Raw genomic sequence first — 15,226 nt, forward strand, 5'->3', positions numbered from 1 at the left:
GAGTTCCTTAAATATTTTAGATGCAAGTCCTCTGTTGAGTCTACATACTGCAATTATCTTCTACTCTATGGCTTGTTTTTTCATTCTCTTAGTGGTATCTTCTGATGAATAGAAGCTTTTAAATTAAGTCCAGTTTATCCCAATAACCTCAGTTATTCTTCTGTCCAGTTAATCTTTGCCTACCCCCAGAATATTAAGATATCCTCTTGTGTGCACTGTGAAAATAATGTTATTTTACCTATTACATTTAGGTATATAACCTATCTAAAATTAGTCTTTATGTATGATTTGAGGAAGACGTCAAGATTTTTATCCACATGCAGATTTTCATTTCGCTCATTTAATAAAAAGACCCTGCTTTCCCCACTGCACGGCAGTGGCACATCTAAGTCAGACCCAAAATTTGAGTTTGTTTCCAGAGTTTTTATTCTGTTCCGTTGGTCTATTTGTCTATACTTGTGTACTGGGTTAAACAGTGTCCCCTCAAAAATTTATTTCCAATGGGAACCTCAGAATGAAACCTTATTTGAAAATAGTCTTTGCATATTATTAAAATTAGGTCACATTGGGAGTACGGTGGGCCCTAAATCCAATATGGCTGATGTCCTTAGAAGAAGAGGAGAGGAAATACAGAGACATAGGGAAGAAGGCCAGGTGAAGAGAGAGAGAGAGACTGACGTGATGCAGCTACAAGCCAAAGAATACCAAGGATTGCTGGTAACCACCAGGGACTAGGAAGAGGCAAGGAAGGATCTTCTCCTAGAGCCTTCAGAGGGAGCATGGCCCAGCTGACACCTTGATTTTGAACTTCTAGCCTCCAGAATTGTGAGGTGAAATTTCTGTTGTTTTAAGCCACCCAGTTTGTGGTACTTGGTTATAGCAACCCTGAGAAACCAATGCACCTTGTGTAAATACCATGCTAGTTTCTTTTTAAAAAATGTGTATTTTGAAATAATTTTAGACTTACAAAAAAGTTGCAAAGAATAGAGTTCACATACTTCGTCCTCAGATTTTCTAATGTTTGTATCTTACACAATAGTACAATGATCAAAACAAGTAAATTAACAGATATATTGGTATCAATATTGATATATTAACAAAACAGACTTTATTTGAAATTCCCCAGTTGTTTCCCTCTTCCTCATGTTCTTTTCCTATTCTATGATCCAATCCAAGATCTCACCTTGCATCCAGTTATATCTCCTTAGCTTCCTCCACTCTGTGACAGTCCCTTAGTTTTCCTTGTCTCCTAAGTTTTCGACATATTAACCATGATCACTTGGTTATGGCAGTGTCTACTGAGTCTCTCCACTGTAGTTACTATTTTCCCCTATGTAACTAATCAACATCTTGGGGAAGAGATGTTGAAACTATGCAAATATCCTCAAGCTTTTGCCCACTGATTTTAGCACCCATCTTGCTTGCAACAATTACTGCAGTGTTCACCTGGTGGTGGTTTTGCAGTTTCCTAATTCCTTGTACATTTATTAGATGGAATTCTTCTGTAAGGAAAAGATGTCCCTTCTCCCTCATTTATTTGTATCAGTATGGACTCATGGATGTTTTAGTCAATGGGTTAGAATGCAATATAATCATTATTTATTTTGATGCTCAAATTGATTTAGGTTTGGCCGTTAGGAGTTCTATCAAGTTGAGTCCTGTGTCCTTTCAACATGCCTCATCCTTCTCCATGCATTTCCTTGCTTATTGGCACTGAAAGATGTTCTAGGCTCATCTTGTATTTTCCATGCCACAGTTTGTGGAATTAACCACTTCTTCCAAAGAACCTTGGTTACTTTTATTGGAGAATAATATTTAGAAACCAAGATCTGGGTGCTGGGTGAGTCACACTCTGTTTTAAGTACTGGAGCTCTGTAACAAGTTTTGGGGACTGGTAGTATAAGTCCTCAAGCTTTGTTCTTAACTATTGTCTTGGCTATTCTTGGTCCTCTGAATTTCCATATAAATTTTATGAGCCTTTCAATTTCCACAAAAAAAAATCTGTTGGGAATTTGACTGAAATTGTATGGAATTTATAGATTAACTGGGGGAAGAACTGATATCTTTGCAAGACTGAGTTTCCAGCCTATGAATATAGTATATTCCTCTATTAGATCTTTAATTTTTCTCTACACATTTCTAGGTAGAATACTCATACATCTTTCATAAGATTTACTCCTAGGTATTTGGTAATTTTTAATCTACTATAAATGTATCTAATTTTTTTTCATTTTCTAATTATTTGTTGCTACTATATAGAAAAAAACAATTTTTGTATGTTAATCCTGTATCTAGTGACTTGCTAAGTTCATTTATTAATTTTAAATACTTTATCTGTAGAATCTTTGGGATTTTTAAGTATACACAATCATTTTGTCTACCAATAATGAGTTTAAACTCTGCCTTTATAAACTTTATATATTTTAATTTTTTGTTCTTTATTTCATTTCATTCCTTTTTTTCTGCACTGGATGTTAAATAAAAGTGGTGGTAGTGAATGTCCCTATCAATATGTCGCTATTAAGTATGCTGTTTTCTCTACATTTTTTTTGTAGATAACCTTGATTCAAACAAAGTTCCCTTGTATCCTAGTTTGATTTTTAAAAAATCACGAATAGGCATTGGTTTTTATCAAATGCTTTTTTCCCATCACTTGTTTTTCCTTTTTACTGTTAATGTGGTTTAAGCGTATTGTATTGATACCTTCATTCCTGGAATAAACCCCACTTGGTCGTAATGTACTACCGTTTTTGCACATCTTTGAATTTGATTTACTTATTTTGTTCATGAGAGAGATTAGACTATAATTTCCTTTCTTGTAACGTCCTTGTGATGCTTTGGAATCAAAATTATGCTGGCCTCACTATATGAATTAAGAAGTATTTCTTCTATTTTCTGGAAGAGTCATTTAAGAGTGGCATTTTTTTCTTAAATGTTTAAAGGAATTCACTGTAAAGTTACCTGGATTCCAGTTTCATTGTGGGAATGCTTTGAAAACACATTCAGTTTCTTAATTATTAATATTTTCTATTTCTTCTTGAGTCAGTTTTATTATTCTTTTAATAAAAAAATTTAATATTCCTTTATTTGTATTCACATAACATACAATTAACCATCTTAAAGTGTATAAATTCAGTGGCATTTAGTGGTCACAATGTTGTGCAACCAACTCTCCCTAGTTTCAAAACTTTTCATCATACCCCAAAACACCCCTAGTCTCATTAAGTAGTCACTTCCCTTTTCCCCCTCTCCCCAACCCCTGGCAACCTCTAATCTGCTTTCTGTCTCTATGGATTTGCCTATTATGGGATATATTAGATAAAAGAAATCATACAATCTGTGACCCTTTGTGTCTGGCTTTTCATTTAGCATAATATTTTCGAGGCTCATCCTAACTGTAGCATCTATCAGTAACTCACTCCCTTTTTATGGCTGAATATATGCCATACTTTATCCATTCATCTGTTGATGGACATTTGGGTTGTATTCACTTTTTGGCTATTATGAAATAATGCTGTTATAAACATTCCTGTATAAGTTTCTGTATAGACGTATCTCTTTATTTGCCTTGGGAATATACCCAGGAGTGCGATTTCTGGGTCGTATGGTAATTCTGTGTTTGACTTTTTGAGGAACCGCTGAACTCTTCCACAGCAGCTACACCATTTTACATTCCCACTGCAACAACATATGTGGGCTCCTATTTCCCCACATCCTTGCCAACACTTGTAATTTTCCATATTTTTGATTACAGCAGCATCTTAGTAGGTGTGAAGTGGTATCTCATTGTGGTTTTAATTTGCATTTCCTTAATGACCAATAATATTGAATGTCTTTTTTTGAGTATCTTTTCATGTGCTAATTGGCTATTTGTTGTATATCTTCTTTGGCGAAATGGCTATTTAAGTCCTTCACCTATTTTTAATTCAGTTGTCTTTTTGTTCTTGAGTTGTAAGAATTTTAAAAATATATTCTGGATATTAAACCCTTATCAGATATATTATTTGCAAACGTTTCTCTCCTATTCTGTAGGTTATCTTTTTACTTTCTTGATAATGTTCTTTGATGTACAAATGTTAATTTTTATAAGTCCAATAGATATTTTCTTTTGTTGCGTGGGCTTTTGGTGTTAAATCTAAGAATCCATTGCCAATCCAAGGTCATGGAGATTTACCAATTTTTTCCCAAGAATTTTATGGGTTTATCTCTTATATTTAGGTCACTGATCTATTTTTAAGTTAATTTTTATATAGGATATGAGGCAGGGATTAAACTTCATTCTTTTGCATGTATTATTCAGTCGTCCTGCCGTTCGCTGAAGAGACTATTATTTCACCATTGAATGGTCTTGGCACCTTTGTTGACAATCAATTGGCCATAGATGTTTGGGTTTATTTCTGGACTCTCAATCCTATTTCATTGGTTTATATGTCTATTCTTATGTAAGTAGTACAATGTTTTGATTACTGTAGTAAATTCTGAAATTGGGAAGTGAGTCTTCCTGTTTTGTTTTTCTTTTTCAATATGTGTTCGCTATTCGGAGCTCCTTGCAGTTCCAAATGATTTAAGAATCAGTTTTTCCATTTCTGCATAAAAAGCTATTGGAATTTTGATAGGGATAGCATCAAATCTGTAGATTGCTTTGAGGAGTACTGTCATTTTAATAGTAAATCTTCCAATCCATGAACAAAGGATGTCTTTCTATTTATTTAGGTCTTGTTTAATTTCTTTCAGCAATGTTTTGTAGTTTTTAGTGTACAATTTCTTTTACCGCCTTGGCTAAATTTATTCCTAGGAATTTTATTCTCTTGGATGCTATTGTAAATGCAATTGTTTCATTTCCTTTTCAGATTGTTCCTTGCTGATGTATAGAAACACAACTGATTTTTAAAAAAACATTGAAATACATTTTTATATTGTTTTCTTGTCACATCTCTTTATTCCCCAGAGTATTTCTTCTATATCAAGCAAATTTTTCTAGGGCTTCCTTGCAATGTAAATATTCCCTATTTGGAAGACTTGTAGGGAACCCTACAAGTAGGTGAACCCTAATTTCTCAATAATACAGGCAGTTTCCATGCAAGGTGTACAGAAGCTCATCAGCAAGATGTGTTTCCACTGGAGATGAGTGAGGAGGGGGAAGAATGGAGACAGGAAGCTGCAGAGTATGTCTAGGCAAGAGGCTGAAGGGAAAGGGAAACCCAGCAGTTGATGGAGGATTTGGGAGAGAGCAAAGGTAGCTGTGACCTGAAGAAATTTAGGGAAAGAAGAGAGATGTATAAAAGGTGTTTTATGAAGTTTGTCAGGATTTTCTACTTAAACTTATCTCCCTTCACTTTATAGTCTTAAAGTGAGTTTCATTTGTAGGTTATAGTCTTTCCCAATACCACTGAACAGAAATATTTACCTATTAAGGTAAAAAAATTTTCAACCATTTACTCTCTGAAATCATCTTTATGTATTTATGTACAAGTGGTACATGGAAATGGGTAGAGAAAACAGAGGCCTTAGGACGAAGCCCTGGGAAGCTGCCATCTTGAAGTCAGGTAGCAAAGAGACAATAAAACGGGAAAAGGCAATGGAGGGAGAGAAGGAACAACAACGTGGTATCCTGAAAATAAAAAAGAGACAGTGTTTGAAGCCAAGAATGGTCATACGGCTGAGGCAGAAGGCAGAAAACTGACTCTTGGGTTTGGCAACACGACAAGAACATTTTTGGAGATGGTTGAAGAGAAACTTGGAGGTGAAAAAATGGCAACTATCTGCATAACAAAGCCTTATGAGAAGGTTTCAGTGAAGGAGAGCAAAGAAAATATGGCTACTGGAAGGCAGCTTATGGGACAAAGAGGAGCTCTAGCTTAGCTACAAGGGGAGGAAAGAGAAGATGGGTGCAGGTGCAGAAGGGGGCACAGTTGACATTGGTAACACAACTGATTTTTGTGTGTTGATTTTGTACCCTGACAGTTTGCTTCATTTGTTTATCAGTTCTAGTGGAATTTTTGTGTGTGGATTCTATCGGATTGTCTATATAGAGCTAGTTTTACTTCTTTATTTCCATATTGGATACCTTCTATTCCTTTTTCTTGCCTAAATGCTCTGCCTAGAGTTTCTAGTACAACGTTGAATAGCAGTGGTGAAAACTGGCATCTTTGTCTTGTTCCTGATCTTATGGGGAAAACTTTTAGTCTTTTACTGTTGAGTATGATGTCAGTTGTAGATTTTTCATGAATGCCATTTCTTGTGTCAGTTTTGAAAAACTACTTTTTTCTAGGAAAATGTCTAATTCAACTAAAATTTCAAATTTAGTGGCATAAAGTTGTTCAAATTTAGTGGCATAAAGTTGTTCAAATTTAGTGGCATAAAGTTGGTCTTTTAATGTGTGTGGGATTTGCAGTTAATGTCCCTTCTTCATTTTTGATATTAGTAATTTGTTTTCTCTCCTCTTTCCTGATCAGTCTTTCTAGAGATTCATCAATTTTGTTACTATTTCTAAAGAATCAACTCTTAGTTTCAATAATTTTATTATACATTTGCTTCAAAACGTATTAAGCGCAAAAGAAAGTAAAACAGTAAAATAAGTAGTCTTCATTAAAAAATTTCATGCTCAAAAAGTTTTAGAATAGCCTCAATATGTAAATCTGTCTTTTGAGAATGATTATGAAATTCTGAAATGGTTATTTTGGAATGAAGCCTGATAAATACAATTTATTATTATTATTTAGGTGATTAAGTACACATGCTTTGGGGTGAGATGTGGCTGGGTTTGGTTCCCAGCTCTAACAAACTTTTGTGTGTGGTTGTAGGAAAATTATTTACCTTCTGCAAAATAAAGATAATAAAATTACCTAGTTTTACTGCAGTGCACAACACAGGGTCTGACACATAGTGTTTAATAAATATTCATTCCTAAAAAGGTATCTAAGAGGGCATGATTAACAATGCTGAACAGTGCTGGAGAAAATGATAAAACCATGTAACTATGGCCACTACAAATCTGTGGTCTCCATTCTCAGGCAGCCCCTCCACATTGCTCTCTAATTGTACTTATTCATGCTCAGTATTCTAAACTTCCATGCAGTGGCATTTCAAATCTTTGCCACTCTCTTCAAACTTTATCCTACCACCTTCTCCATCATCTTCTACTACTTTGCATAGAAACAGACTGTCACATATGCAGTGCTCTCACCCCCAGCCCCACATGTACTTACATACTCGTATGTACTGTTATCCATAGTTACCCTCCTCTCTGTCTTAAGAAGGTATTCTCCTGCTGAGGACTTTTAGGTGTGTCTCTTCTCACCATGATTCATTCTTTCTCACAAATCCTCCACAACTAGCTCATTTACCTTAATATTATATTTATAAATGTAACATTTATATTATAAGTCTCTATCTTAAAAAAAAATCAAACACCAAAATACTTCTTTGGTTCTACAGCAAACTGCCCCCAACCCAAACTTTTTTCAGCCATGCTTCTTCAAAGAGGAGGTTATATTCCTTGTATTCATTTTCACCTGATGTTCAGGCTTTGCTCCATGATAGCCCACCTTTCATCACTCCTGTAACCCATGCTACTGAAACTTTTCCAAGATTATGGATGCAAACCTAATTGTCAAATGTACAGTTGACCCTTGAACAATGCGGGGGTTAGGGGTGTTGACCCCTGTGCAACTGGAAATCCATGTATAACTTCTGACTCCCCCAAAACTTGACTAATAGCCTACTATTGACCAGAAACCGGTAACAAACGGTTAACACATATCTTGTACACTATATGTATTATATAGTGTATTCTTAAAATAAAGTAAGCTAGAGAAAGGAAAATGTTATTAAGAAAATCACAAAGGAAGAGAAAATACATTTACAGTATTTATTGAACAACAAATCTGCACCCACGCGTTTCAAACCTATGTTATTCAAGAGTCAACTGTATCGGAACTTTCTAGTTCTTCTCTTAATGGACCTCCCTGGGAGCAGCTGACACAACTGATTTAATCCATTGAAACCCTACTTGTGGGGCACTTCTCTCAAGATTTCCTCCTATTTCCTGCTATCCCTTCCTAGTCTCTTATATGGGCTCCTCTTAAATATTAATGTTTCCCTAGGATTGTGTCCTGGATCCATTTTATTTCACTATACACATTCTCTCTAGGGGACATTACTGGCTTCAGCTTCCACCTGTATTACATGACCTTCTATTTTCAGATCAGACTTCTCATAAGCTTTAGACATATATATATATATATATATATATATATATATATATATATATATATCCAACTGTATACTAAACATCTTGACTATTACACAGGAAACTCAGTTCCCCCATGTCTGAAACAGAATCTATCATCTTTCCACCCCAACTTGCCCATCCATTTTCTAGCTCTGTGAAGGGACTGCTGTACACCCAGACGCCTAAGTCAGAAGTTCAGGAAAGAGTCTAAGCTCATCTTTTTCTTGTCCTTAATGTCCAGTCACCCAATTCTGTTCATTTTCACCTCCCAAATATTTCTCACAACCATCCATAACACACTCTCTAGCTTTACAATCATTATCTTGGTTCAAGACCTTATAATGTCTATTAGGTAACTCAATATTTGTCCTCTATTTTTAGTTTTTATCAAAATTATATATATGCACGTATTTCAAAATCATATATAGTTCTACAGGGCTAGTAACGACGACGAAAAAAATCAGTAGTCCTCTGTCCTCTTCCCCAGAGATAACCATTTTTTCCCCTTTAGTTCACTATTTAGAAAAAAAAATTATTTATTTTTTCAGTTGCAGTTGACATTCAATATTATTTTACATTAGTTTCAGATGTACAGCATAGTGCTTAGACAGTTATATAATTTATGCAGTGATCCCCTGATTAGTCTAGTATACTGCCGGCACTATATACATAGTTGTTGTAACATTATTGACTATATTCTCTATGTTGTACTTTACATTCCCGTGACTACTTTGTAACTACCATTTTGTATTTCTCAATACCCCTACCTTTTCCACCCAGCTCCCCACAGCTCACTATTTTGATATTTACTTCCACATCTCTAAATACCTTTCTTGTGTTGCTACTTCCTGATTTTTCCGTTTTATGCATATCTAATAACTTCCTACTAGGGACACCATAATTTCATTTACCCAACATTTACTGGGTGCCAATACTATGTCAGGAATTGTTGTTCTGTTTTGGGTGTTTGGGATACAGTGAACAGAACAAATATCTATCTGTGGAGAGAGATGAATAACAAACATAAATTAGAATATTCTATGATTCATTATAAAAGAGGATCACTCCTAGTAAGTGAGATGCCCTTCTTTTGTCCTCCAGTAGTGATCGAGTCATAGCTCTATCATAGGCAACAGGTTCTATACTGCAGTATTGTGTAAGATTGTGGGTGGTAGTGGCTGTCTTGTTAGACCTCAGCTGCGTTCCTCCTATGGTTGTGATGAGTCTGGCTGTGACTGGAGGGATGCACTGCATGAGAACAGAAGAGCCCCCCTGGGAAGGTGCTGGAGGACTTAAGTTATGTTAAAAAAAATGGGCCTGGGTAATTTTAGAGAAGCTGAATCCATGAACCTTCTGATCAGCTATAAATGCCTCGTTAAACCCAAACTTAACATTTGAAGGGTTAAGTAACAACCTAGGATCAGCAGAAAGGGAACACTCCTTATATCACAATTAAATTTTCAAATGGTACCAGTGACTTGCGAACAGTTTAGAAATGTCTGAACATGACTGGCTTCTCTAGTTTTAACAGATAATTTTATTTTAGTGTAGCAGATCCCCACTTACTTGCTTTGCTAGCTGAATAAAAAAGGATACAAAAAGGATAAAATGAAGCACTGTACAATGATAATGCACGAAAACAACTGCTATCAGTTTTTCTTTATCTCTTTACTTATTTGCTTGATTATTAGAAGAAATACAATAAGGCAAAAGGATGTTTCATAACTTCTCAAAAACTTACCCAGAATCACAATTGGTATACTAGTATTTTTTTTAAAACAAAAAAATTAAAGCCTTAATTCTTTGACAGAGTAATAAAAACTGTATTATGAGCTATATATTTTAGAATATTTTATATATGATAACCATTTCTTAATGAACCTTTTAAATAAAGTATTTCGTTATTTTTGTATTATTTTTGTCTTCTTTTAAAAACAATTTGGTTTCAAACATTAAATTAAAAAATTTCTGAGTTAAACCAGTATTTGTAGAGGAATTACCAAAAATATTTAGTAGGTCTGAAAAGAAGGAAAATATTTTCATGCTATGAAGTCTTGTTCGTGCTATGGCTTAATTTAAAAAAAAAGCTGAATATTTACATAACATTTATCAAACTATTATTAAAGAAATGTTAGAAAAAGGGCATTTCTGGAAATAAACAGATTTTTAAACAGTATTTCTTGAATGATATGTTAACTAAGTATTTTATTTCTCTGAGCAAGACCTAAAAATTGTAAGCAGCCAGCATATCTATGAGACACACAGAGCAATGACATTTTGGAAGAACTTCAGAAAAGACTCACTTTCTATGAAGAATGTAAATTCACTTGTCAGAAAATCAGAAACTATATACTAAATTCATTAGAATTTGACCATCAGTCAGTGCCCCAAAACACTGGGGGTAACAGTGAATTACTGCTGAAAGGTATCCGATGATGGTATTTATCTTACCATAATAAAAAACTGCACAAACACTAAAAACTGTTAGATGTATAGCTGTATAATAAAATTTAATTTTCTATTATTTTATTCCATAAAGCTCTTTGAACAATACAGTATAAAAATTTTTACAGTCTGAGTTCTGGCTTTGAAAATTAGGTCCTATTTAAACACTTAAAAAGAGAAAAAAAAACGCTTGCTTAAACAATGATGTCATCAACTGTGAATCTTTACTGGCCAAATCCATTACTCCTTCAAGTGAGGTGTTACCTTTCATCGCTTGTCAGTACACACCGTGCGGCAGAGCTTGTGGAATACTTAGTGCTGTGTGTGGATAGTCAATCACCTGAACACCTGACCAGTTATAACAAATGAGAGCTTAAAATCTTGAGAGACCACAAGAACCTGTTTAAAGGTTCGGATCTTGTTTGGCATGTTGCTTTCTGATCCCTAATGACTTTGGCTAACAGTGATGCAACACCTTCCTGAAAAGCAATCTTGAAATCTCTGTGAAGCAGATTAAATCTTGGGGACAGACAATGACATAAGGAATATGTTGGAAAAATAAATGCTAATATGTTGGAAAAATAAATGAGAACAATTTTCTCCTAGAGTAAAATACCTCATCAGCAGATAGGACTGAAGACTGTATAAAGGTGTTTTACTAATTAGTAACTCATAGAAGGTTAAAGTGTTAAACCACTTTAATTTTTACAAATTTGCTAATTATCATTATGAAGGGGTTCATAGGCCTCCCCAAGATGTGGTACTTTGGCATGTGGATTATTTTGAGCTGCAGGCAATGGAGACCTGCAGGCTCAAGAGAAACTTTTATCTCTCCTTTAAAGAATCTAAATTGGGGGTTTTCCCAATAATAAGTTATTACCATAAATAACTTTTTATGACCTACACGGCAGGGCAAACATGTAATAATTGAACATCTGCTCTTCTTATCGTCCTCCAAATGACCTTCCTTCCCTCTGAAGCCCCAAGGCACTTTACCTCATCCTTAGCTCAAAATGCCATATATACGTCATTTTTAACTTTCTGTCTCTGAGCTTCTCATGCATGTAGGGTTCCCATGTGTACATATATAATTAAATTTGGTTATTTATCTTTGGTTTATAATCTGTCTCATGTCAATTTTATTAGACCAGCAGAAAAAGAACCTAGAAGGAAAGAGAAATTTTCTTCCTCCCCTGCAATACTCATAAAATTAACCTATAGGCAGAAAGTTATTATTGATTAACATATTCTAAAGTAACATAGAATGAAAATTGATTACCTAATCAAGTAGCAACAGAAGAGTAAACTAAGGATGAAGACAAATATAGCAGTGCCAAAAACCACAATATATATGTTGAGAGGCAGATTCTGGAATCCAATATTAGGCATCCTGAAGTTGTAATGTGGGAAATCTGAGCTCATGGATGAACTGTGGGGGGAAAAGAGAATGGAAAAAAATTAGGTTATAAAGACTAAAAACCAAGATAGCATTATCTTTATACATGTACAGTAGTTCCTCCGTATCCCCAGAGGATTCATTCCAAAACCCCCAGTGGATTCCTGAAGCCACTGAAGAGTATAGACCCCTATACACATGTTTTTTCCTCCTATACACACATATCTTTGATAAAGTTTAATTTATAAATTAGGCACAGTAAGAAATTAACAATAACTAAAGTAAAATAGAACAATTATAATATACTGTAACAGAAGTTATGCGAATGTGGTCTCTCCCTCGCTCTCCAAATATCTTGTACTATACGTACAGCGTGCATATACTGGACAAAGGGATGATTCATTTCCAGGGCTGGATGGTGAGAGAGTTCATCATGCTACTCAAAACAGCACAAAACTGAAAACGTATGAATTGTTTATTTCTGGAATTTTCCATAAATTCTAATGCCAAGGGTAATATAAAGCTATGTGGGAAAAATTAAGATACAAATTGTGTTTGTGTGTGTGTACATGTATATGCTTTTTGTCCAGAATTTCTGGCTTACAGATCTTGAAACACTTGGAATTTCTTGATTGTTGAGAGGGAAAAATAGTGTCTTTTGTTATGTTAATAAGGTGTTTTAGAAACCACCTGAGGATGGGGGCTGGTTGCCAAAGGAGCCAACTACAAGATCCGAGCGTTGGAACTTTCAGTCCCACTCCCTGACCTCTGGGGAGGGGAGAGGGCTGGAGATTCAGCTCAATTGCCATTGGCCAGTGACTTAGTCAATCATGACGGTGTAATGAAGCCTCCATAAAAACCTAGGACAGCTAGTTGGTCCTTTTTTGGAGTTTCTGGGTTGGTGAACACATGCAGATGCTGGGAGAGTGATGTGCCTGGAGAAGGCATGGAAGCTCCTTCCCACACCCCTTGCTCTATGTATCTCTTCCACCTGGCTGTTCCTGAGTTATATCTTTTTAATAATAAACCTGTGATCTAGTAAGTAAAATGTTTATCTGAGTTCTGTGAGCCATTCTAGTAAATTAATCAATACCAAGGAGGGGTTGTGGGAAACTGAGTTATAGACAGTTGTTTAGAACACCTAGACTTGTGATTGGCATTTGGAGTTGGAGGGGGTCATTGGAGCTTCCAATCCACAGCCAGATGGTCAGAAACACAGGTAAGAGAATGGGCTTGAGGCTAGTGTCTGGTGTATGACCGTGGACAGTCTTGTAGGACTGAACCATTAACCTATGGAATCTGATGCCATCTCTGGGTAGACAGCACCAGAATTCTGGTGAATTCTTGGATACCCTGCTAGTATCTGAGAACTGTTGGCGTAGGGGCAAAGCTCCCCAACCCCATTTTGGAATTGTGTCTAGGAACCCATTTTAATCCCTTAGAGATATCCTTCAATACCTTAAAATATCCCTCACCAGACAAACTGGACTTGGTAAAACGACTCTGTTTAAGAAATAAGAGATTAAACATTCATGCTGAGAGGGCTAATAGAGATATAGGCAAAGAGATACAAAGTGGTGTGGCAGGAAAGGAGCAGGTTTGCAGTTAGCAACTCTGGATGTTGTTCCCAGGATGTCACTAGCTAGACGTCAGTACCTGACCTATCTATACCTCAATTTTCTCATCTAAGACTTTTCTGTGTGAGTGTGTGTGTACGTGCGCATACATGTGCATTTTAGCGGGGGCAGGGGAGAAGGATGACATTACATCACAGTAGTAAATAACATAAAAGAAGCCCTAAAGAAGATCAAGTCTCTGGAGAGGATTCCACCAAACCCAGGGCTTCTTTCTCAGGGAGCCCCTGTGCACACACCGCCAAGCTTTGTGTCAAATGTCCTGCCAACCTGGCTTCCACACACAGGAATTGGACACCTACCCCGGCCAAAGGCAGCCAGCAATATAGGCCAGCTGGGAGTGAGCCAGTGGTATGAGAGTGTTGCCCTCAAGGGGTCTTTGCATTGGGTGGCACCACCAAGGAATTCTTGGGGAATTCTGAAGAGACATAGACACACAGAGTGTTTATTGGAGGTGGCATTGTCATCAGAAGGGACATCTGCTTCAGTGCTCTTGGGAGCTGGCTGCTGAGACTTTCCTGAGAGTTGTCCCTTCTTGGCAGGGTGTTACCAGGGGGGTGGGGGTTGGAAGAAGATATGTTAATGTAGAATACATTTTAAGAATTTCCCCCTTTCTTTTGGTAAATGAAATTGCTTAGCTACGACTGATATGTTGGCCCAACAGTCTAAGTAGATGGTGTAGTATTCCAAAAATGTTAATCCTGGTCTAGTGATACATAGTTTTATAATATTTTCATCATAATATCTTTTCAGCATGAGTATTAATAAGCTTTCAAAATGAGACAATCTTTAAAAAAGAGAGCTACTATTCATCATCCTAGTAAATAAGCATTCTTTGCCTTTTAGGTATTACAAATACAAAAGTTATTCAGTAATTGCTCCTTGTGGGAGAGAGGAGAAATAGAACACACAGTGAGTGCACTGTTGGATCTTACTTGGCATATCTGACTTCATCTGCATGAAAACCTTCTTCCCCGTATGCAATTCACAGTTCCTGAAATCTCTAGTCCCACCCCATATTTCAAACCATCTAATCAGTTTATTAAAAAAAAAAAAAAAAAAGAGAGAGAGACAGGAGGATGAGCCTTTTATCGGGGATTTCTCACCAAGATACAAAAGGGACAGAGTACATGAGATTTAGATCCACAGAGGAGGTGTGATTTAATAATTTTTATTATATCCTGCCTTCCAGTTGCTTTGGGTTTAGTTTGCCTTTTGTTCTAGCTTCTAATATTGAAGTTTAGGTGATTCATTTGAATTCTTTCTTTCCTAACATAGACACTTATAGCTGTAAATTTCACTCTAACCTCTGCTTTAACTATGTCCCATTAATTTTTTGTAACCATCAATTATCTAGTTTTTGAGCGATGATTTAATAAAAATAATTTATTAAGGGGCGGCCGGTTGGCTCAGTTAGAGTGCAATGCTCATAACACCCAGGTCACTGGTTCAATTCCCACATGAGCCAATGAGCTGCGCCCTCTACACCTACATTGAAAACGACTTGACTTGGAGCTG

General features: G+C 36.0%; 1 protein-coding gene across 1 annotated transcript in view; it reads right to left on the reverse strand.

Moving 5' to 3' along the window:
* The window catches only part of RNF24 (ring finger protein 24), a 71,049-nt gene that overhangs the window by 21,300 nt on the left and 34,523 nt on the right, over positions 1-15,226 (reverse strand). Inside the window, exon 2 of the mRNA XM_074317736.2 lies at positions 11,958-12,107. Coding sequence (XP_074173837.1) covers positions 11,958-12,100 — 143 coding nt within the window. The 5' untranslated portion in view covers positions 12,101-12,107. The remainder of the gene's footprint in view (positions 1-11,957; positions 12,108-15,226) is intronic.

Source organism: Rhinolophus sinicus, chromosome 13 (assembly GCF_057876585.1).
Source record: "Rhinolophus sinicus isolate RSI-liver-muscle chromosome 13, RSI-T2T, whole genome shotgun sequence".
Lineage (NCBI taxonomy): Eukaryota > Metazoa > Chordata > Mammalia > Chiroptera > Rhinolophidae > Rhinolophus > Rhinolophus sinicus.